General features: G+C 36.3%; 1 protein-coding gene and 1 long non-coding RNA gene across 2 annotated transcripts in view; one reads left to right on the forward strand and one right to left on the reverse strand.

Moving 5' to 3' along the window:
• The window catches only part of LOC307163780, a 274,817-nt gene that overhangs the window by 23,125 nt on the left and 227,513 nt on the right, over positions 1–24,179 (forward strand). The window lies entirely within an intron of this gene.
• On the reverse strand, positions 772–18,373 carry LOC307163735 (uncharacterized protein). Its single transcript, XM_079879955.1, has 6 exons — positions 18,189–18,373; positions 6,215–6,264; positions 5,068–5,364; positions 3,639–3,890; positions 3,475–3,546; positions 772–3,382 (listed from the first exon to the last, which is right to left on the reverse strand). Coding segments are annotated over exons 1-6 (783 nt in total). The 5' UTR covers positions 18,191–18,373; the 3' UTR covers positions 772–3,272.

Raw genomic sequence — 24,179 nt, forward strand, 5'->3', positions numbered from 1 at the left:
ATGGCTGGAGAGTGAATGTCCTTTCCAAGGATTGCCACCTTGACGTGGTGGAAAGGCTTGTGTGTGCCAGTGATCCCAAGAGTGAGTAATTCTGGAGCTTTTTACTCCAGTTTGACTGACTTAAGGCTGAGGTTCCAGACTAAGTGCGATCCAACTGGGCATTAACTAAATAAAATTATCTTTTAAGCATAATTACTTGATTGTGTCTTTCTTGATCCACGCACACATTCAGACACACTCACTTACACACACACAGAGACACGCTCACTAACACACACATGTTTAAATGAAGTAGTAATTAGTCATTTCATCTCTATATGTTGTTCTGATGCAGAGAATATAGGTCTTGTAAAACGGTTGCTAGGGTACTCAAGTTTGGTTGCTATGGAATTGCTGGGCGCTTTAAATTTAGGAAGATTAAAGTAGTTTAAAGTGATTTAGCACTTAAGGCCATCCTTAAAAATATTCTTGTTTGCCGTAACCCGTAACCTTGTTTGTTCATTGATATCTTACTAAGATTTGTACAACAGCTTTGAACGCGGCTCAACCAATCAGAATCAAGGACTGGAACTATCCGTTTTATATAATAAGACATGAAACGCCATCAAGTGTTCTTCTTCTTCTGCTTAGATCCTCATACGGCTACGCATGATGTAAACTATTCAATATCCTCTTCATGTTTCATTGTATATTTTACTAAAAAAAAAAAAAAAAATCTAAACAGCAAAATATTAAAATATATATTTTCATACAAAAATACATACCAACAAAAATGTTTCTTACTAAAGTTTAATTTGGGGTTTTCACAACACATACTTGCAGATTCACAAAGAAACGATTAAACACAAAAGCAACATACACCAATATTTACATAGAAATCTGTGCAAAATATACATATGCACACACACACACACTGTTTGTCTTACACAGTTTGACACATGCAGACACTCATTCTCAATCATCAACTGACGGATTAAATAGAAACAATAATTCCTAGATCATGTATGAGATATTTAAGGCTGCTTTACATTAATATAAAGTGCAGATTCAGTATCACACAGACTCCTGAGGTATGGACTGCAGCACATGTTCATACGCACTGAAAAAATAAATATATATTGCAGAAATATGCTGACAGATTCCTCTGAAGAAAATTGTTTTGTTTTGAAGGAGAAAAAAGCATATATTGCTGGATTCGTCGAGAACAACCAACATGACCAATGATCAATGACTGAGTCCAACACGAGTCCTGAGACGATAGAGAAGCGTCTAGAGCTGGGGCCTCATGTACAAAGACTTGCGTTGAATTCATACTAAAACATTGCGTACGGACAAAGCTGTAAATGTGCGTACGCACAAAAAAACCCAGATGTATGAATCTCTGCGTACGAAGGATCCCACGCATATTCTCTTTGTACATCCCAGTTAACGTAAAATTGAGCGCACATGCACGAGCACAACGCCCCACCCAGTCTCCTCCCTTAATTAAATTAATTTAAATATGGTAATGAGTCCACTTTGGCAAAAGAAACAGTAAGAAAATGGCGGCAAGAAACAAAACTTTACAGAAAGTGAATTGGAGGTGCTACTATTGGAGGTAGAAACGAAAAAAAAAATGTTTTATTTGGAACTTTGTCCTCTGGAATTAATAACAAAAGGAAAAAATATGAGTGGGAGAGTTTGGCTGATGCCGTCAATGCGGTGGGATCTGAAAGTTGCACTGTAGAGTAGACTGAGTACAGTTGAGACACTTTTTGCGTTTTGATTTTTCACACAAAAATAGACACTGAAAAGAAGTGAATTTCCACATGACACGCCACATGACATTTCATTAGCTTGTAGACTAAGATATTATCAATCAATAATACCATCAGGTAGTTTATATTTTCCACAATTAGCTCATAAAAATAAGGTGCTTTTTGTCTCAACCTTGTCTCAACTGTACCCATATGTGGTACAGTTGAGACAGTGCATGGTACAGTTGAGACACCCATTTTTAATGATGTGGAGGTAACTAACCATTCATTGTAAATATAAAAAATAAAGACAAATAAAGAAAATAACAATTGGGCAACATTTTTGTTTATTCATCCATTTATATTCATTCATTTTATTTAAATTAGCACTGGTTAAAATGTATAAAGCAGGAACAAGATATGTAACAATATTTATTAATAATACACAGTTTAAATATCACAAATATCAAATTTTATTTTCATTTGCGTCCTATGCTGGCTAATTACGACGTTTATCCTGTTATCATAACACTGAACAACTAAAAAGTGTGTTTCCTATACTAAAACTCTATTGGGGGTACAGTAGACGTGTCTCAACTGTCCCCCGCTGGCCTCTAGATTTTGTGTGATTTTGTCTAGATTTCTCTAGATTTTGCAATTACCTTGCATGACACAATACCATGAAATATGCCAGTTTTTAGGGCACAGAATAACGCTTGTGGTGATACCAGTTACGTTTAACAGTCACATAAAGATAATAAGCTATTCATTGTGGAGAGTGCATGGTGAAGTGAACGTCTTTGAAAAAAAAAACCTTTATCCGATATCTTCGGATCGGAGATGCGTCCGTTGTTCAAATTTCCCACGATCAAAGATGACACTAATACGCACGTGCACAGCAAAAATCACAACTTGTGTTTGCTGCGAACGCAAGTTATTTAAGGTGTCTCAGCTGTACACAGTCTAACCTAAATTACCTTAAAAAGAAATAGTCTATGGCAAAGACAGCTTGGTTTAATGTCCACCTTTATATTAGACCAAGGGTTGTATCAATTTGCATATGCTTTTATATGTTCTTATTTAATTGCATAATTGATAGAATATTCCCATAAGGCTCGTGTGACAATATATGTCAATTATTTTATAAATTGCAAATTAATAGCAATGCTTCCCACAGGTGGTGGTGCGATAGACTTGTAGAACAATTCGTTATTAAACGTTATATGTAATGTTTGCAGCTTCACTTCATTGCCTGTAAGAGTCGCCAAGGGACAAAAACAATGAGAAATGTACGTACGCCAGACATGAAATTGGCGTGGAGGAACGCACATCCTCGCGTTAATTTCACTGTTAGTACATACGACCGTGAGCGTGAAAGCTGACGTACACAAAGTTTTTGTGCGTACGCAAGATTGATACATGAGGCCCCTGGAGAACTACAGTAGTTTAATGATGATCCACAGATCCTCAGCAGAAATCATCGTCATTGACCCCCAACACTTCTGGATCCCTGAATTCAGTTTATTCCCCCTTCAACTAATCTCTGTGGCGATGTCTGAATATCACAAAATCAGTCCGAACCAGCAGAACCAGGGTTGCCATCAGAACCATAATCACAAACACTCCAACCGGCAGCATCCAGTGATCTACAGATGAAGGAGAAAGTGGGAAGAGAGTTTTTCTAAATGTTGAAGTTTAATAACTCCTGTAAAGCTCTCATGCCTCATGTTTTACTCACTTCCATGTTCAGTGTCGTCAGTTTTGTCTTCATCTGTGTCGATCAGATTTCCCTTCCAGTCTAGAACAGATTCTGTGCAGAATATTGAAAGGTTAGTCGTGCAGTTTAGGATTAATTTACTGATTAAACATATTATCTCTCCTCATCCACTGATCTTCTCTCACCTGTGACTGAGACTGTGATCAAGATTTCATTATTAGAGTCCAGAACTCTGTATGTTCCAGTGTCAGTGACTGTAAAATTACTAATGGTCAGATTTCCATGATGATCAGTCAGTCGACCACTGTTGACCCCGTGACCTCTCGTCCAGACCTCCTTCCACTCTGAGCTGATTGTGTTCTGATGCTCCACTTTATCAGCGTTGATCAACAGACCATCCAACTTCAGATCCTCTCCTTTCTGCACAGAGATCTCATCTGAGGAGAAACACAGACATTCATCATTATTATAATGGTGTCAATCAATCAAGACCATAATAACATATTTAAGATTAAAGGAACTGAATGTAATAATTTAAAAACCAGCCACTGAAAAGTCTATATTGGAATAATCTAATCTGAATAATGAATAATTGTTACATTTAAAGGGATAGTTCACCCAAAAATGAAAATTCTGTCATCATATACTCTCCCTCAAGTTGTTCCAAAACTGTATGACTTTCTGTCTTCTGCTGAACACAAAGGAATATATTTGGAAGAATGTTTGTAATCAAACAGATCTCGGTCCCCATTGACTTCCATAGTAGGAAAAAATATATACTATGGTAGTGTTGGATTACATTTTTATTAAATGTTTAATTTAGTTTTTCCACTGCAATAGTATATAAACTGATAAAGTTTAGTAGACTGATTTCAGATGATTATTGAGTCTCCAGCAAAGAGTCTCCTTTCCTGCCAGACCTGTTTCTCTATTGTGTTTTAAATGAGTCAGATCACTTGATTCTCACCTTTCGGAGCCCAGACGTTGAATCGTTAGGTTGATTGACTTTCACCTTTTGTCTTTAATGGCTCTGGGATGGCTCTTGGAATTGGAGTTCCTGGCCAGTATCAGCATGTGAATAGTTATGCTGATTCAATTGGACTCAGAGTAGGGTGTGTTCCTACTTCATTTGCATGCTTTGTTCAGAGTCTCCACCTCGATGTAATCCCTCCCCCTTGGAATGTATATAACTACAATGCATACTGTATTAGAGTTAGATAATGTTGGAAGTTCTACAGCCGCATACAGTGGAGTTCTCAATAAAGAATAACTTCTGTTGAACGCGATCCCGACTGTCTCACTGGTCTCTGCTTCGATCAAAGAAAACTTTACAACAGTAGTCAATGGGGACCGAGATCTGTTTGGTTACAAATATTCTTCCAAATATCTTCCTTTGTGTTCAGCAGAACAAAGAAACTCATACAGGTTTGGAACAACTTGAGGGAGAGTAAATGATGACAGAATTTTCATTTTTGGGTGAACTATCCCTTTAATGTGTTTGCTGATCACAGGCCCTGCACACAATAGTTATTAAACTGTTAGAAAATTAAACTGTTAACATTATCAGGAAATCATGAAAACACATGATGATGGTTTGATCAGGTTTGACTTTACCATGAATATGAAGATAATATTCCAGGGTTTCTGGCTTCACTTCTGTCTGATCATTATTGTAATAGACTATTAAAGTGTATTTCCCAGCGTCACTGTAGATCAGATCCTTGATGATGATGTCACATGATCCTTTTTTAAACACTCGTTTATCTGCACGCTTACATTCCTCTTTCTCACAATAAAGGATGTTTTTTGACGGTCTTTTTAATTCAACAACATAAATCTCTCTGGCCTCAGATTCACACGACAGGGTGACGCTTCCTCCTGTTTTCCCCGTCACAGATACAGGGGGGGATTCTGCACACAGATACAGAATCAAATTAACTCAATATATACTGTATATATATATATATATATATATATATAATTGTAGGTAATAAGGAGCCAACAATATTAGCTGTGCCACATTTTAAAGGAGAACTTGGTAACTTTTTTAACTTAATAAAACTGTCTAGAAATCATTTGGATGGTTAAACAACCTGTTCTGGTGATATTGGTGACTTTCCCCGCTCCCCCCAGCGTTCCCAGGCGGAAAACCAACCTTGCAACTTGCAACACTACCGTCCCGGCAAAATAGAAATTGGAAGCCTCGTGAGAAGCGAGAACGAGAACGAGCGAGAGCGCGAAACACAAATTGCTTTACAGCAATTCGACATAAACACACACGCATGTATGATGCATTACCAGATTACCCACCTCGGTAGACATAGCTCCACACGATACAGTTGGCTTGTTCCGATCAAAACAAACGCACATGAGCAGCGGTAGTGAGGGGGAGGAGGCCGCCGCAAGTGAGTTTTTTACGACCGTGTTGTGAAATATACGCCCCCCCACAGCTGTAGGGGGAGCTCGTGGGGAAAACATGCGACAACAAAAGGGAAAATCAGCGAAGAAGTGACTAGAGTTCGCTAGAGTTGCCGAGTTCTCCTTTAACATATCAAATGTTGTAGTGAATTCCTGAACATATTTATTAATAGATGAACTGCATAGAGAAGTAGTCATGGTGTGTGATGATGTAATATAATGAGAAATTTCCATCATTAATCCACAAATGTCAAGCAAAGTAACTTGGTGCAAATAGAAACAATCGACTAGATCAACCTGGACCTGAAAATCAAACATTACTATAAACAAATATGATACTGACCGCTATATATGATAAAGCTAAACAGCAGCAGCAGATTCACCCATCTGAACCTGATGAGAAACAGAAGAGCTGGTTTATGTCACAGATACAGGCTAATAATCATAACCACAAACACATTCATATTATGGAGATAAGAGGGTCTGTATCTCTAACCGTAATAAAATATTAACCGTAATATTTGGTGTTATATCGCTAGTAAAGGTACAGTAGGACTGCATTGTTTGTAGGGGTGCACCGATCCGATATTAGGATCGGATATCGGCCGCGATACTGATAAAATAGCTGGATCGGGGATCGGAAAAAATAACAGAAACCACGAGTTTTTTTTTTTTTTTCCGTCGTCGCAGCAGAACCTACGTCATTCGTCGGCTTCACGCGTGTCGCATGCTAGAAGCAACATGGAGCGAGCCAGAGGCCGTTTCTCAATACCAAGTACGCAAACTTCTGACTTGCGTCCTCCTTGGTAGTTCGGGCTTGCCACGTTCAACTCAGGAGAATGAACTCCCGAGGACGAGAGGACGCGAGTCCGGTTATTCTGCAAATGGAACAGCAGCGTTCTTGATCGCGTCACTCAGCTCGCTCTGGCTACTCCGGTAATCTCTTTATGTATATTTTAGCCAACAATAAAACAAAGTATGTTATAAAACACCACTCTGCCTCTTTTCATTTAAAAAAAAATCTTAAACATATTAATGGCCACATAAATGTGGTTCAGGCAAACGCGTACATTGATTATCTTTACTGTATATATTTATAACAACACGAAATATAAAACACAACCCTGCTTCTTTTTGTTTTCATTTTTAAAAATATGAAACATAATGATCATTAAAACTGACATTTAAATTTGCCATTGCTGATTAAGTGAGCATTCACAGGTCATGTTTGTGATGGTGGTGTGACACTGCACTACATTACAATGTTTGGTAGAGAGCCTAAGTCCCTCCCCTTCCGGTCGACCACCATGGGACCTTATTTCGGAAAAATATTGTATGGTAGTCAATGGCGAGAGACAACAAATATTTTGATCTCGTTTGAATTGTGCCCTGATTTACACATATGATGTTTGTCAATTTAAAAGATACATTTTAAAGTCAAGAAAGTCGCAGCTTGATGTAAAACTGCTGAGGTATAAGACTGTGAAAATACGTAATTACAAAGACTACAAACCCAGAAGGCGCACATGGGACGTCATACCTTTTCTCTCATTGAATGAAGCTAACTTTACTGAAGCTAACGTCTGTCATTTTTTCTATAGTCTTACATTATAATCGTAACGTTACGCCGTCATGCCTGAGTGTTTTGAGCCAGAATACACACATACGAGCAACGGATCTTGTGACGTACATAGTGCGAGACGAGAGATGTAGTTCATTGAGCGATTTTTACATAAAACTAAACGTTACTCTTCTGTTTTTTGACAAACTGCGAATTTCTTGACTTTCATAATTACCTTTTAAATTGACAAACATCATATGTGTAGTTCAGGGCACAGTTCAGACGGAATAAAAAGATAAGTTATCTCTCGCCATTGACTTCCATACATATTTTTTCCGAAATAAGGTCCCATGAGCCGGAAGCGGAGGGGCGGGACTTAGGCTCTCTATTATTATTTGTATGTGTGATCAAGTTGTTGTTCGACCAACTTTTTATTTTTTTATTCTCAGGTTCAGCTGCTATGTTGCATTTTAAATTCCTGTTTGCAGGACTTTGCACTTTATATTTTTACATGTTTACAATTTTTGGAAACTGTCAGATTACTATTGTATGTTTGACCAATACACAGTTTTTTTGTTTCCACTGCTACATTTTTTTTTTTTTTTTTACATTTATTTAAAAAAGTTTGATTATATTCTATTTTCGATTTGAATGCACAATTGTTTTTTAAATAAATAAGAATACAACACATTACATACATCTGTTATTTTGTCTTAGTTATGTTTAGTTAGTAAAGTCTGGTGCCTTTAGTCTCTTCAAGGAAGGTATAAGGTGGAAGGTATACAGTTTATTATTAATTCAACTATAGTATCGGATCGGTATCGACAGATACACAAAGCCCAGGCATCGGTATCGGGACTGAAAAAGTCGGATCGGTGCACCCCTAATTGTTTGTAGACTGAGCTTTACTGGAGAAAAGTGCAAATATCTCCATTAGCTGCAAAGTACTAGTCACTGCAGGCGCAAAAAACTACATTTAAGATACACTAAAAATGTAATTGTAATTTAATACATTTTTAATTCATTAAAATTATATGTATTTTTGACTGTACATTTTCATCATTAGGCACACAGCAGTTGACACAACACTTCATGTTTGATTAATTTAACAACATACAATATAACACAACATTTATAATTTATAATTAAATTATACATTTAGTCTTTATTCATTAAAATGCATAATATCAGCGTTATAGCATATGCATACATGCACTTAATAGTCAATACAATTTAAGTCTTATCATAACTGGTAAAACTTGAAAGCCAAAGAAAGAAAACATCAATATTTTTTACTTTCTTTAGACAATATACAATATCAGTTAGTATTAATATGAAATGCTATGGTAATGCGGTGTACAAGACGAGGCTGACTTCAGCTCCTTTGCAGTTCCTTATTCAGAAAATCTTCGCCCTACAAGCAGAGCCGGCCCGAGGCATAAGCAAACTAAGCGGCTGCTTAGAGCGGCTCCCAATCGAGTTGTTTTTTTTTTACTCAGATTTTTTTTTTTTTTTTTTACATATTCATATTACATAGGCGCATGCCGCCTGATAATAGGCTACCGAGCTGGGGACTATTATCAGGCGCTGCGTCATATCATTACGCCTGCTGCACTCATGGTACGGCCGCACAATTCCTTGATTATTACGGCAGAATGACAGTATAGTTCCTAGCCAAATAGGCTTAGAAAATCGCAACTTTTCATTTTCCGTCGATCTTAGTACACGGTTTAACTACAGAAGAGTCAAGTTTTAAATAGGAAAAATATTGAAACTCGTTGGTCATTTTGAAAGAAATGCTACTGGACTCATCAGAATCAATGATCTATGCTAAGCTATGCTAAAAGTGGCACCGTCAGACCCGGAGTTCGGCTGAATGGATTTTAAAACGGTAAAACTCAACTGTTTAACTCTGGGGAGTTGTAAAATGAGCATATTTCCGAAAAAAGTGGAGTATCCCTTTAAGCCAGGGTTCACCAATCTCGGTCCTGGAGGGCCGCTGTCCTGCAGAGTTTAGCTCCAACCCCAATTAAACACACCTGAACCAGCTAATCAAGGTCTTACTAGGCATACTAGAAACTTTCAAACAGGTGTGTTGGAGCTGGTTGGAGCTAAACTCTGCAGGGACAGCGGCCATCCAGGACAGAGATTGGTGAACCCTGCTTTAAGCCATGTCACAAAAATTTGATTTGATCAATGATTGATGATTGACCTTTAAATCAAGGATTTATCCTTTAAATTTAATAATATTCAGAACAGAAATAATTTAAAGCGAAAGTGAAAGTAAGCGGTGTTGGGCTCACGTATCTCTCTCATTATAGAATCATCATCCTCTTCACATGCGCAAAAAAGTGCTTGGAAACATCGCAGTAGAGCGGAGCTTACGCTGAATGGTGCAAATTGTATTACTGACTATTTAAACAGAGCAGCGTAATTTTTATGTTAGGTTGACTATTTTATTATTATATTTTATTACGGCTATAATGAACAGGCTGCAATGTCAAGATTACAATGCTGGAATGTTGTGTGTGTGTGTGTGTGTGTGTGTGTGTGTGTGTGTGTGTGTGTGTGTGTGTGTGTGTGTGTGTGTGAGGCGCGGGCGCGATCAAACAGTGGAAACATAAAAACCTACTCCGTCATGTTCATACAAGACATCGTTCAAACTGCAAAGTGTTGCAAAACGTTGGAGGATGTTTTGCAAATAATTTATTTAATGTGTTTTGTGACAGTTTGTTTTCAGAAGTTTCAAGGAGTTAGTAAAAGAGTAAAGAAAAAGTTAAAACTTTTTATTTAAGTAACTATCTATTTTTAAGTATTTATTTTGTATTAATACATAACCTCATTGTATTAATTTATAATGTAACATTATAGTGTGACATTTATGTCAATACTCGTCAAACAGGTGACTCCGTGTGGTGGGAGGGGGCCCCCAAATCAAATTCTGCTTAGGGCCCCCAAAAGGCTCTGGCCGGCACTGCCTACAAGTCCTATCTGTCGCGAAACGAAATTCTATCGTTCTATCTATCTATCTAAATTCTATAATTCTATTCTATCCTATCTGTCCCTTCTATGAAATTCATATGAAATGCTATGGTAATGCCGTAAACGATTAGCCTACATCTGTCGTGACATTAGGCTTGTTTGAGATGAGCAAAATCTGCGAGAATCGATCACCGGTGATCAGCGCGAGATGCCGGTTAGAAATGTGTCCGAGTGCAGTCCGCCTTGCTCTGATGTCATGCTGACGTATGTCAAAAATCTCTCGCGAGCGCAAGGCGACATGTTGGATTCTGCAGTTGCTCTCCACCGACTGCGCTGATCAAAAGCATGATGGGAAACGACTTGCTGATGACACAGCTTGATGCTCATTGGTTTAAACAACTGTGATGTATTGTTCTCTTTTAAACTGTCTGATTTTAAAACTCTGATCTCATGTTTTATGTGTATAAAATTATGTGTTAGTATTCCCAAACTCTCTGACAGTGCGATCTATGGGTTATTTGATTGTTGTCATTATATATATATATATATATATATATATATATATATATATATACAGGCTCGGGTGGGTAATCGGGAGGATTCCCGGTGGGCCGCTTAACTTTTGGGCCGGTCGAGGATTTTTTTTTTTTACTTTTTTTTTTTTTTTCTTCACATTTGTCACGTTAGTTACATTAGGCTACACACGTTCCGCATTCTGACATCGCAGCGCGCAGCCTCTGCATGGGTTGTACCATGAGAAGGAGTTCTCCCCTCCTATAGAGTTGGTTGGGTCCATAGCCCGTCTTTTCCGCAGCACCGCCGGTGTGGTGAAGTATTCGGTCACTCTATAGTGATGGGTCCGGGCTGAGGACCCAATTAGTATGCCAGTAGTATGCCTGATCTAAATCTGTTCTCGCGATCCGGTAAGGCAGTATCGGTGCAGTAATATCAGGTAAAGCTCATAGCACGATCATCGGATAACGTTAGCTGAATGCTATGCTACTATCTAAGCTAACTAAAAAACACACTAACAACGAGAAATGTTCAATTTCACAATCTATAGCTTCGGTTAAATACTAGTATATGAAATGTATAATTTAAAATACATTAAATACATTAATGACTCGTTATAACGCAGTACAAACGTCTTCTATGATAAAGTGATTTTGTATGATTTGTAACCAGGCACTAAAGCGATTACCCATAAAACGTGTTTTGAACCAATCGGATTGCTTGGGTCCTCAGCCCGGAGCCATCACTATAGAGTTACCGGATACTTCACCACACCGGCGCATACCGATAGCTACCATAATGGTACGCGTCAGGGAGGATTGGAGGAGTCATTGGAGGAGGATGCTGCCAAATGTGCCAAGCTTACAGATTTATTTTCAAGAGGACAAACATAAGTGAAGTGGCAACAGGTAAAGAGAGATAGGTCTAGTAATGATTAGCATTAGCAACGCTGCAATGTAGCGTTGTCAACATATTCACAAGCAAAATATAAAATTTTATTAAAATATTAGCCTTTTTGTATCACCCAATACATGGCGATTCATAGACTTTGGAAATATTATTATATTAATATTGATAACAAAACTCAAGCTTGATCTGTGTATGCAGTAAAAATGACCTCTTAATTATTTATTTGTAGCTTCTGAGCAGCAGATAAGCCAGTCCCCCGCTGAAAATGAGGAGGCCATGATGACTACAGGGCAGTAGCGTAGCCAGAAAAGAGACTCTGGGTGTGCATCTGAAAATCTGGGTGTGCCACATTTATTGTCAGATTAGGCCAGCCTTAAAAATATTCTTGTTTGCCGTAACTCGACCGACCCTGTCAATTTAGGACCGACCCAATAACCCCCCCCCCCCCCCCCCTTTAGTCCGTTGTAAACTTGCATTAAGACCGACCGATTTTTTTTTTTTTTACTCTTAAAACAACTAGGCTAATAAAAAATGCAATAAAATTATATTAATTATATTTTAGTAAGTATTGTGAATTGAAATTGCTCATAGACCTACATACAAACATAATACGCTCTTTAATTTAAATAAAAACCTGTGGTGTCATCTATGATTATAAGGGCTGTAGGCTATATGCGAAATGAAACTGAAATCGATCGCGACACTCAGGGCTACGAACCTGTGTCGCGGTCAATGTTGGGGAAAGTTACTTTAAAAAAGTAATTACAATATTGTGTTATCCCCTTAAGTTACTTTTTAGAAAAGTAACGCGTTACATTACATTTGCGTTACTTTTTTTTTTCATCTGGGCTGGCCTTGTTTTTTTATAACAAAAAAAGTTATTTTTTTAAAAGGTATTTTTGAGCAAATGTAAAGACCCTTTTACACCAAAAGTGAAATAATAATCCTCAGGCTGAAGGAAATGCAGATTCACGTGTGTACAGTAGAGGTAGAGTACAGCAGTGTACAGTAGAGGAACAGCTCAAACAAACCTTTCAGCTGCTGTTATTCTGGATGTCAGAAGCAAGTATATTAGTCAATAAAGTTAGATTAAATGCATAAATAATTGTTTTATTTAACATTTTAGTTATTGGAGGTTTGCATAGTATTCTGATTCTGCATTTCACAGATTTTATTCATATTGAGGAATAATGAATCTTTTTTGTGTGCAAGTGAGATGATGCCAAAGCACACTCACATAGTTTAGAAGAAAGAGAGCTGTCAGTCAATAGATGGGAAAACAAGAGTAACTTGCTTACCGGTATTTGAAAAACTCAAGTCAAACTCAACTCAACTCAAAACTTACGTAACTCAAGTTACTTGTAATAAGTTACAATGGTCGGGGTGTGAGAAGGCAGAATCGCGACCCCCCCCCCCCCCCCCCCCCTTTTATTGAGACTATAAAAAATAATTCTGCATCCATTTTTGTTCAAAACCCTATAACACCTTTTGTGTTCCCGGTCAAAAATTACCGGCCTACAAAAATAGCTTATAAATCACTTGTTATGCTATATTATCACCCAATATTGGATTCAATCTTTAACAAATTTGTAAATATTACATAAAATATGAAAAAAAAAATTGCACTGTTGATCACACTAGTCTACTAAATTTGTTTTGAAAAACTTTTATTTTGTATAAAATGGCACATAGTCACACTTGTGGTGTTCCCCATAGATATCATATATAAAGGCTAGATGTCTCGTGCGCGCTGCTGGCTAATGGAGGTCGACGTCCGCACGTGGTGGCCATCTTGCCACAGTGGACTCGCTCACTCGTTTAATGGTGCATGTACTTTTAAATAACCATAACTTGCTCAATTTTCTACCGATTTTCAAACGGTTTGGTTTGTTATAAACGTCAGAGATGTAGTTATGACACTGCATACATACACTGCATACATATGAATAATTATAACATACATGTTCAAGCATTATACTATATTATCACCCAATATTGGATTCAATCTTTTTGTCAACTTGTTTTCTTTCAATTAGGACTCGTTTTATATTTCTATTTGCATCTGATTAATCATAGGACTCATTTAGCTCAGAGTAGGTATCACGTTTTTTTATAAAAAAAAAACATTATTTTTGAATACAAATAAAACTGTAAACATTAGTTCAATGTGCCTCTTTGTGGAAGAGTGGGATACATTTCAAATGTTTTCTTTCTTTCTTTCTTTCTTTCTTTCTGCTTTTGTTAATTTATCAACCTATCCTTGTGGAATAGTGGAATATTTTTTGTTTACCTTTACATCATTTGTTGAACCATGGTATTAATAAAAACTACACAATAGTAAGAGCTGAACTGTTGCTTCATTTATCCAATTTGGAAAAAGTGCTAATTTGGAATTCCACCATGGAAAAAGAGGGGTGAAAAAACTCCCGGACTGAAAAGTGGCCCCACTCCGGCCCTGATTGAATGATTGATAAACACGATTGATAATGATTGAAAATGATTGATAAACACGTCTTTGGTATATAATTAAATGGACGTCTTGTTCATTTTATTTATTTTCATATAAAAGCAAAAGAACTTAAATTAGGGGAGACCGGGGATGGTTGTAACAGTTTTGACCTTTCTGTCTATATCTTGTAGTACTTTGAAGTCAGTGTGTTCAAAATGTGATCCAAACTAGTTACAAGTGTCTGCTATTAAATGACATAACTATTATCTTTGCAACACAAACAGAAAATGCATGGTTTAGTTTCAAACACGAGGAGTGAAATGTTACAATTCACCCCATAGTCTGGGTTAGTTGTAACATACCCTGGGGTGATATGTAACATAATGAAATAAGGATTTTGACAAAAACATTATTTTGAAAGGTTTTTATTCAACTCTGACTTTTCAATATAGCCTAACTGATGTGTGTGTGTCACTCTTAGTCTCAGTGTGTTTGTCACTCTCAGTCATAGTAATTGACCATTATAAATTGATAAAATTATAATAAATAATAAATAAAATAATAATAATAAATTGAATAATAAAATTGTAAATTTTAAATAATAATAATTAATAAAATTGAACACTTGAACATTGTGTGTGTGTGTGTGTGTGTGTGACTCTGTTGTTACTCTGTCATAGTAATTGACCATAATAAATTGAACTTGAACACTTGAACATTCTATTTGTGTAAGCATGGTTGTTACTGTCAGTCTATAGTATTGGCCATAATAAAATTTAATGTTTCATTGTTGTTACAACTAACCCAGAGTCTTGTTGTTACAACTAACCCAGAGTCATGTAGCCATGAACTAGCTCACCTTACAGCTAACAGGCAAAACATTAGCACTAACAACTTGCATGGAAAATATCTACACAGACACACAATAAACATAATTAAAGTTTGATGAGTTTAACTACAAAGCAGAAATTCCCATAACAAAAACAAAAAAAGTAAAAAAAGTAACTTTCTTATCTCAAAATAGTTTTTTCCACTCTAACATGTGCTGTGTCTGCCACAGGGCTCTACTTTATTACATGTGGAATAAGAACTAAACTGAGCATGTGCGAAGTGAATCAGGTGATTTGTAACTAGTTCCTGATTGGACAGATTGGAATTGTTACAACTGACCCGTGTTACATCCATCCCCGGTCTCCCTACATCCAGTTTATTAGCAACACTGTGCACGAGCATGAATCCCGCAATATCCATCATTGATCTCGCAGGTGTCAGATCCACTACGAGAAGAGAGATCTGTCCGGCTTGCCTGCGCTTCTTTCACTCCTCTCACTGCAGCGCTTACTCTCGCCTACATCTCAGGCGAAGTCGCATCTCAAACAAACCTAAAGGAGTATGACGTTATATATGTGCCTCAATCCTGAGCGAGTAATTGTAAGTTTTGAGCACAGAGAACTTTATTTTGCAAGCACATTACATTATATTTTGAACAGAAATTAAAAATCGCAAAAAAAAAAAATTCGTTTGAGCAAAGAAAAAAACGATTCCGTGCTCAATAAATGTATTTGCTTGTTTGCTATTATCCATATTAACGTGCAATAATAACCCCTCTCACGCAGTTTACTCAGGTGCTCTCTCACAAACTTATTCTCTCTATGGCTCTGCTCTGATGTATCGCTTTTATTTCCTTTTCCCTTTTTTATTCAAAATATTCACAAACTTGCTTACCATGTCATCAACTATCTGATATTCCGATTCTCAAAAATGTGTATGTGAGTGTGTTTGGTCATTTAAAAACCTTTATAACTAATCTTGATCTTGATCTAACAGTTACTATAACGAGATCTTTGCGCCGCGGTTCAGAGAACCCTGTGGCTGTGAGTCATCAGTTTCTCCCGAAAAATAAATGCAAGAAAGTGGTCGGTGAACTGTGAGAAGAGTAAACTTTATAGTTTTTTAGTTTTTAGCTTTATAGTTCTGATATGAATAACACACGTCGGAAAATTATATTTAAAATGCAATGGTCTCGTTTCAAAAGCATTGGTCAATATGCTTGCGTCGACTTCACTGTAGCCTATATGTGCCCTGCTTCCTTTCCGTGAGTTCTGACCGAAAAATGGAAAATATCAAGCGCTTCCGTTTCAGAGTCTGTTTCATGTTTGTTAGCCCAGGACATTTTACAAATCCAGACAAACTATGTTCAACGGCCATGTCCGGAATAAAGAGTAGCCTATCCATGTCACACAGTAAGATTTAGGATTTTGACCATATACCTCGCAGTCACAGACCGCATCAACGTCAGTGAGCTATACTTATTGTATTTCGCCACAGGGTGTCACTGTGGCCTCAACCCTTCGCTTACTCTGAGCTCGATTGCTATGTCTGAGGTAAACCACGCCCTCCTCATTACACTACGCAGGAAGAAATGTAGGAAGAAATAAATGAATAAATAAATAAATGTAGAAATACATAAATGTAGAAATAAATAAATGTAAAAATAAATAAATGTATAAATAAATAAATGTATAAATGAATAAATGTATAAATAAATAAAATAATAAATAAATAAATATGGAAAAAAAATACATAAATAAGGAAATAAATGTATAAATAATTATTTATTTTCGTTTTTTTGCTTTTCTATGTATATTTATTTATATATATATATTTATTTATTTTTTATTTTTTACATTTATTTGTATATTTATTTATGTATTTATTTATTTTTAATATTGACAGCTTTGGCATTCCATAATGCATTGCCATGAGACACACACGCATGCACGCACATACACACGCACAGAGACTTTGAACCTACCGGTACTTTGAGTTAAGAGCTTAGATCGGGCCCAAAAAAAATCAAGCCCGACCCCTACCCGAGCCCATGCACGTTGTGTCCGAGCCCGGCCCGGCCCGACACAACACAACACATTAACATAACTGGAATTATGAGCCCGAGCCCGATTTAAACCCGACCATTTTTTTAATACGTGGGCCAGGGGCGGTGCGAGAGATTTTTTTTTTAACGCAGGTGCTGAGGGGGTGCTAGATATATAGCATATAAATACTATTGCAAAAATTGTCCACTTAATATTTAATATTCAATCATTTTAATTGTCACAATTAAAGTAGCCTATTCATTTTATTAAATTGACCAAGCACAACATTCAGCATTCAATCAAATATTGATTAAAGATTTATTATTATTAGGCTAATAATGTTAACATAATATACTATCGTTATTTCGACATAATATGTGTGCGTGCAACAAGCTAGATATGCATTTTTAAATCCGGTGACGCGTGCATTGATTTTGAAATCCATTTCGTTTTAACGCGCTTTTTAGTTTCGGTTTCATTACTGAACATGTAACGTTACTCGCCTTTGTGCCTGCTGACCACAGCGTAATACTTATTTATTTAGCAATAAATAAATGGAGATAAAAACGCATATCGAGTTGAGTCATTCAAAATTATCTCAAGGGAAATTCCTTCAGCACGACAGCCCTGCTGTCTTTTTGACAGCACTGACGTAATCACAATCTTGCTCATCCCGATAAATATCAAACATGTTTGATATAATCGGGGCGAGCCCGATTTGTGTGAGAGCAGATCGGGAGGGGCAAGATTCGATCTGTGAACGCCTCACATTACCAGATAATCTGCGCCGAACATCGGAACCGATCGAGGTCCTCGACAAGATTTTTTCTCAGATTCTCGGGAGGGGTAAATCGGGCATAAATCGGCCTAAAACTCCTGTAGTGTGAGCCAGGCATTAGTGGATACTGTACGTTCATAAACATGTCGACTTATTTCCTTAGCATCATTAGCAGGGTTAGTTTTCCACAAACAGAAACACAACTATTGGTTTAGGCCTAATAACACAAAAACACACAGAAACACTTACATGGTGAAACTTCGATCGGCATGAGTCTTTTGATCAGGCGTCACGACTTCATAAATATACTTGCATTTAGTGAGTGGTGAGACCGAGAGGAAATAACAAAACTGAAAGTAATTTTACTGGAAGTCATCATGTAACTTCCTGAATCCTGAATCTGGGATTGAAGCCTCATGTCACGTGACTGACCCTATGCTCTCCACTAGGGGGCGGAGATCTCTGAACCAGTTCCTTTCTTAAAAATAACAATCTTTCCTGTAAGTCATGTGACTTCCTGAATCCTGAATCTGGGAATTGTCTCCAGTAGGGGGCGGAGATGAAACCAGTTCCTTTTTGTCATCTATGAGGAATGCAAAAACAGTAAAAATCTAAATTCTGCATCTTATATCAAAATTCAATCATGCATCTAATACATCGAGTACCCTTGTCAACAGCACCTATAGACCAGAAACAGCAGTTTCAAGTTTCAAGGTTTATTTTAATCACACATTTGTATAATAAAAACAAAGCTTTTGAGTTAATAATATATTATTGGTCCAGTTAAACAAGCTCTTTATTAAACAAGCACTAAATAACACATATTATACAGAAATGTCATATTTAATGGTATTAGATGATTTGTTAAATGTATTTAATAGATTTTACTTTCAATAAAACATTTGTAATTGATTGGTTAAGGTGTTTTATGCATGTTTTGACCATAGACTGTAAAAAAATAGGTTTTGACTGCATTTACACAGTTTGTGGAAGAGTTTCTTTCACAGTTTCTCCTGTCACTAAGCAAAAGTATTCCACAAAGATGAGCGTTTCAAGAAAAAATTAAATAATATTTGTCCATTATTTATAGTATGATTGGTCAATATTTTCTTCTACTGGTTATTTTTTTTAAATATCAAAAAATGTACAAAATACAGCATGATGTTCAGTAACTGACATTATTTAGTAAATGATTTATTTAATAATTTGCATATGAATTCATAAATTAACTTTAACACTAAAGTTAATTTATGAATTCATATGCAAATTATTATACAGACTTTTATTTTGACACATTAATATAAAGTGTAACCAAGTTTTTTTTTATTATAAATCTATTTTCTACAAATACTTTATTAGGTTTGTATGTTGCACTAATGGCAGTTATGCAGTAACTCTCTGTAACTGTGGAAACTATACATTCATAAACACACTTTTGCAGGAACATGAAGGCATAAGACCTTTTTTTTTTTTTTTTTTTTACTTACTGCTTAATAACTTGATATTATGGATGGCATTGCAGTTTTTAAGTACACCAGTTTACCACAGACCTTATTTTACTCATAAATTGAAAAACATCTTTATTAATTGACATCACAATAAAATAGAAAATAACAATACCAGTAAAAATCAGTAAATAAATAATGATAATAAATACTGGAGGAAAGCACTGGCGAATCAGTCTTCTGGGTTTTGACGTAATAAACCGGGTTAAATGAACATAACGCCACATTTAATGATCAGAAACTTCAGTGTTCTGAATCTGAGCTTCACAGAGACGCTTCATAATATTACAAACAATTATGAACAGTCAAAAATATCAACTAAACAATACTAACAAAAACATGTCTTTTATCACAATACATCTCTTTCAAAGCATCTTTACGATGAATAATGCAACACTTTCATTCACTGGAATGAACACTTCAGGAGAAGTGAAACTGTTTCTCATGCCATATTAAATATACATATATTTAAGCATACATATTTAAAAAGAAAACATTTATATATAAATACACTTTCTATCTTTCACAGTTTGTCAATACTGTTAATACTTTAAGAATTTTTTTTTTTAAAACAATAGTTGATGGATTCAGTAGAAGCAATACTTCATGCATTAGACTTGGTCATCTTTCAGTTTCCAGCTGATCTTTATAGGTCACTTTAACCAGTGAACACACAGGACCTCATGTAGGAGTGCAGGCCAGATGTTGTAGATTAAATACATATTGTAGACAGATGAAAGTGAATATGACAGATAGGCAGTGAAATGTTCTGGACTACTGTACAATATTTCCCACTGGGATCTGTAATGTTTATGATTTATAACATGTGATGTTATGTTATATTATTCCCACATGTGATGCGTTTTAGTTTTTTTTTTTTTTGTTTTTTTTTCAAGCATACAATGAAAAAGTGTACAGTATGTACACATAAGACAATAATCGAAAAAACACTTATGATCCAACAAATAAAATTCACCGCTGCTTGAAAAGGAGTGGGCTGAAGTTTAACACTTGTTGATTCCCACCCCTCTTTCAAACTCTTAATACATTAGTTTTTTTTTTTTTTTTTTTTTTTTTTTTACAAAACACAAACACATAAATCTTTATACATTTATACAATATGTTAGCAACAGACATTCTGGCTTAACCAACTCATTTTCCTTCATTTTTATAACGTTCAAAAATCATTTCTTTAAATCTTTTCCTGAATTGTTTTATATTTGGACATTTCTTAAGCTTCTCATTTAAGTTGTTCCACAGTTTCACCCCCTGTATAGAAACACAAAAACTTTTCTTCCTACTGTGTACCATTGGTAATATGAAATTTAGTTTTCCTCTCAACACATACCCTCCTTCTCTCCAAGTAAATAACTTTTGTACATTTTGAGGTAAATCATTACACTTTGCCCTATATAGGATTTGCACAGTCTGTAAATCCACCAAATCTTTAAATTTTAGTAATTTGGACTCCATAAAAAATATATTAGTATGTTCCCTATAACCCGCCCCATGAATGATCCTTAAAGCTCTCTTCTGCAAAATGACAAGTGGCTGAACTGTTGTTGTATAATTGTTTCCCCACATTTCTACACAATAAGTAAAGTATGGCAAAACTAATGAACAATAAAGCATACGTAAAGACTTCTGATTTAAAACTGGTCTTGCTCTGCCAATTATTGCTATACTCCTTGAAACCTTACTCCTAACATAACTAATGTGTGGTTTCCAGTTCGCTTTATTGTCAATGATAACTCCTAAAATTTTTATTTCATTAACCTTTTCAATAACCACTCCATCCATCTTAATTTCAATTTGCAAATTATTTCGACCATTACCAAACATCATTAATTTTGTTTTCTTTATATTTAGTGATAATTTGTTTGTATCAAACCATAATTTAATCTTCTCTAATTCCTTATTTGTCTCCTGCACTAGCAACTGAAGATCACTGCCTGAACAAAAAATATTAGTGTCATCAGCAAACAACACTAATTTCAATACATCTGACACTTGGCATAAATCATTACTGTAAATAAGAAACAATTTCGGGCCTAACACTGCCCCCTGTGGGACTCCACAAGAAATTTCCAGGCATTCAGTTTGAAAGCAGACATTGTTCATACAGCCCACAAGGGGGCGCGTTACTTTCGGGTTTTGTTGTGTTGTGACTGCGTAAATGGGGGGAGAAGAAAACGAAGCGAGACCGAGCGAGACAGAGGCTGAGTCCCAATTCGCCTACTTATACTACGACCTAAAAGTATGTACTTTTTTTGTGATGAAAAAGTACATACTTTTGAGTGTGTAGCAAAAAAGTATGCACGTTCTGGGACATACTTCGATGACGTCATGCAACGTGAACTTGAACGTGGTTGCCTAGTTACGCACACCGCGACTGTTAACAAAACATTTAACATTTCATTCATTCTTATATATCCAATATAATTTTATTTACTATTCCCATCTTTTTTTCCACAATACATTTACAATGTGTTTACCAAATTGAGGAGCGAAGCAGGGCATCTTCGTAGATCAACCAAACGCAGGTCGTTTGTGAGGCGGCTGGTTCTGACGTTCATGTGCAAATGTGTGTAACGAAAGCTAGCGCTACTTATTTTCTGAGTTAAAATATTTAAAGTTTATAGTGTAACTATTGTTTAACGTATTTTATACTTAATCTTATACTTATGTATAACACTTAAAAATACCCCGATGAAAATGAACCATGCTTTTACTATAGTAAAAGTGTAGTAACCATGTTTTTTGGTTGGACTGATAAAGTTAACATATGTACAGCCACAGTATTACTACAAATAAGTCAGACAGAAACATCAAAAGAAATACATAAAAAAAAGACACTTGCATGACACTGTAACTTACTAGAGCCTTTTTATTTATTGTTTTGTAGCCTGCAATGAGGCGCTCGGTATCTTCATTGGACCCTACAAGATAAACACGGTACTTTTTTGGCACAACATAAACCCATTAATATTACGAGACAATAAAATACAACTTTAATTAGGGTTAAACATTTGAATTCTTACACTTAAAAACTGAGGGCGCATCTCCGTTGCTGCATCCGACTGCCAGGTTTACATCACCGTCATCACCGCAAAGCTCCTCCCTCCCGCACGCAATGGGTTGTGGGCAATATTAGCCATTAGAGTGTGCATTGATCTGCACTTCGAATTCTAACCGGAAATAGTAGACCATCCGGGTATCTTTGGAATACTCATTTCAACATGCTACGATTTGGGACGTACTAATTCTAGTTTCGCATACTATTTAGGACGGATAGTATGCGAATTGGGACTCAGCAAGAGAGAGAAATGTAAACAACTGTAACGGAGATTTATAAGTTCACTAAAAGATCTAAAATCTATTTTGCTGTGTCAGAGTTTTATTCTGGAACTTTACAGGATCCTTTGGTCTTGATCCGCTTGGGAGGAATTATGTTCTGTTTCCCTGATTGCTGAGTTATAAAAATGGAGTTTATGTTGTTTTCAAGGGCAGTGTTGTGCTTTTATACTACACACAAGTTTACTTTATTTGTCTGTCAGTTCCTTGTTCTGTCCGTCTAGTCAAATAGGTGATATCAGCAATGATAAAATTGTGTGTGTGTGTGTGTGTGTGTGTGTGTGTGTGTGTGTTAACCTGCTTGTGAACTCCAAACCTCTGTTCATTTCATTTAAGACTTCTGAGCAACGTTGATGAACTGTACTTTTACCAGCTTTTGGTCGTGTTTGTCCCAGGTCTGTGTGTTACTCGGTTTGTCATGTTCTGTGTTAAAAAAAAAATATATATATATTAGCATAGCTCTTTCTGTATTTCATTCATACAAAAATATGTAAAATTATGGTTAGCCTGCTTAAGTTCTCTGTATTGAATTGATGAGAAATGAGAACAGAGACAGTGTTTTATATTTGATTTCTTTAATGAATGCTTTATTTTGAGTTTTATTCCACTATATGTTCACGATCACCTTGTAAAAATGTATATTCAGCAGTCTCAGATCTCTCACTGCTGACTTATGAGCAACGATGATGAACTGCACCATATCCATCCACACAAACACAGTCACAAATGTTCCCCAAAAGCCATTGGTAAACGTATTTGGTGTGCTGTCAGGGGAGAAGGATTTGATCTTGGTAAATGGCCCAAACGCAGAGTAGCTGTGAATAGCAGAATAGCTGTGTCACCATGAGAGGTCTAGGGTATCACCAAAGTGTGTGTTGCTTCAGAAATCCAGTCCAGGCAGAGATCAAGTCGCTGGTTTCTTTTTAATAATCAACTCAAAACTCCAAAACTTTTTAACCAAAGCACTCTTCCAGCTTCTATGAATGCTCTCTAACAAAAAACTGTCTCTCTGTCTGTTCTCAGATCATTGTCAGCTTTTCTCCTTCACTCGCGGCCGCTGTGTCTCCACCGCTGAGGAACCTGGGAACTGCAGTCCGGGACCAGGTGGCCATCTTGGTTTGTAGTGCCCATTGCTGCAACTACCTATGGCACACACCTTGCCTCTGTGACAGACCCTCTCACGATGCCACATAGCCTATTATTTTATAAAGCAGGATATTTTTGATGTAAAAATCTTGATCACATTATAATTGGACCTCAGAGAACATCCTTTAAAGGGATAGTTCACCCACAAATGAAAATTCTGTCATCATATACTCTCCCTCAAGTTGTTCCAAACCTGTATGACTTTCTTTCTTCTGCTGAACACAAAAGAAGATAT

The sequence above is a fragment of the Squalius cephalus genome (genome assembly GCF_949319135.1).
Source record: "Squalius cephalus genome assembly, chromosome: 8".
NCBI classification, from domain to species: domain Eukaryota; kingdom Metazoa; phylum Chordata; class Actinopteri; order Cypriniformes; family Leuciscidae; genus Squalius; species Squalius cephalus.

Bases quoted from the DNA above. Each gene is read 5' to 3' on its own strand.
- LOC307163735 (XM_079879955.1), bottom strand. The intron at 5,365-6,214 runs GTCAGTATCATA...ATCTGTGTGCAG, and splicing joins TAGCTTTATCATATATAGCG to AATCCCCCCCTGTATCTGTG. The intron at 3,383-3,474 runs GTGAGTAAAACA...CTTCATCTGTAG, and splicing joins TGACGACACTGAACATGGAA to ATCACTGGATGCTGCCGGTT.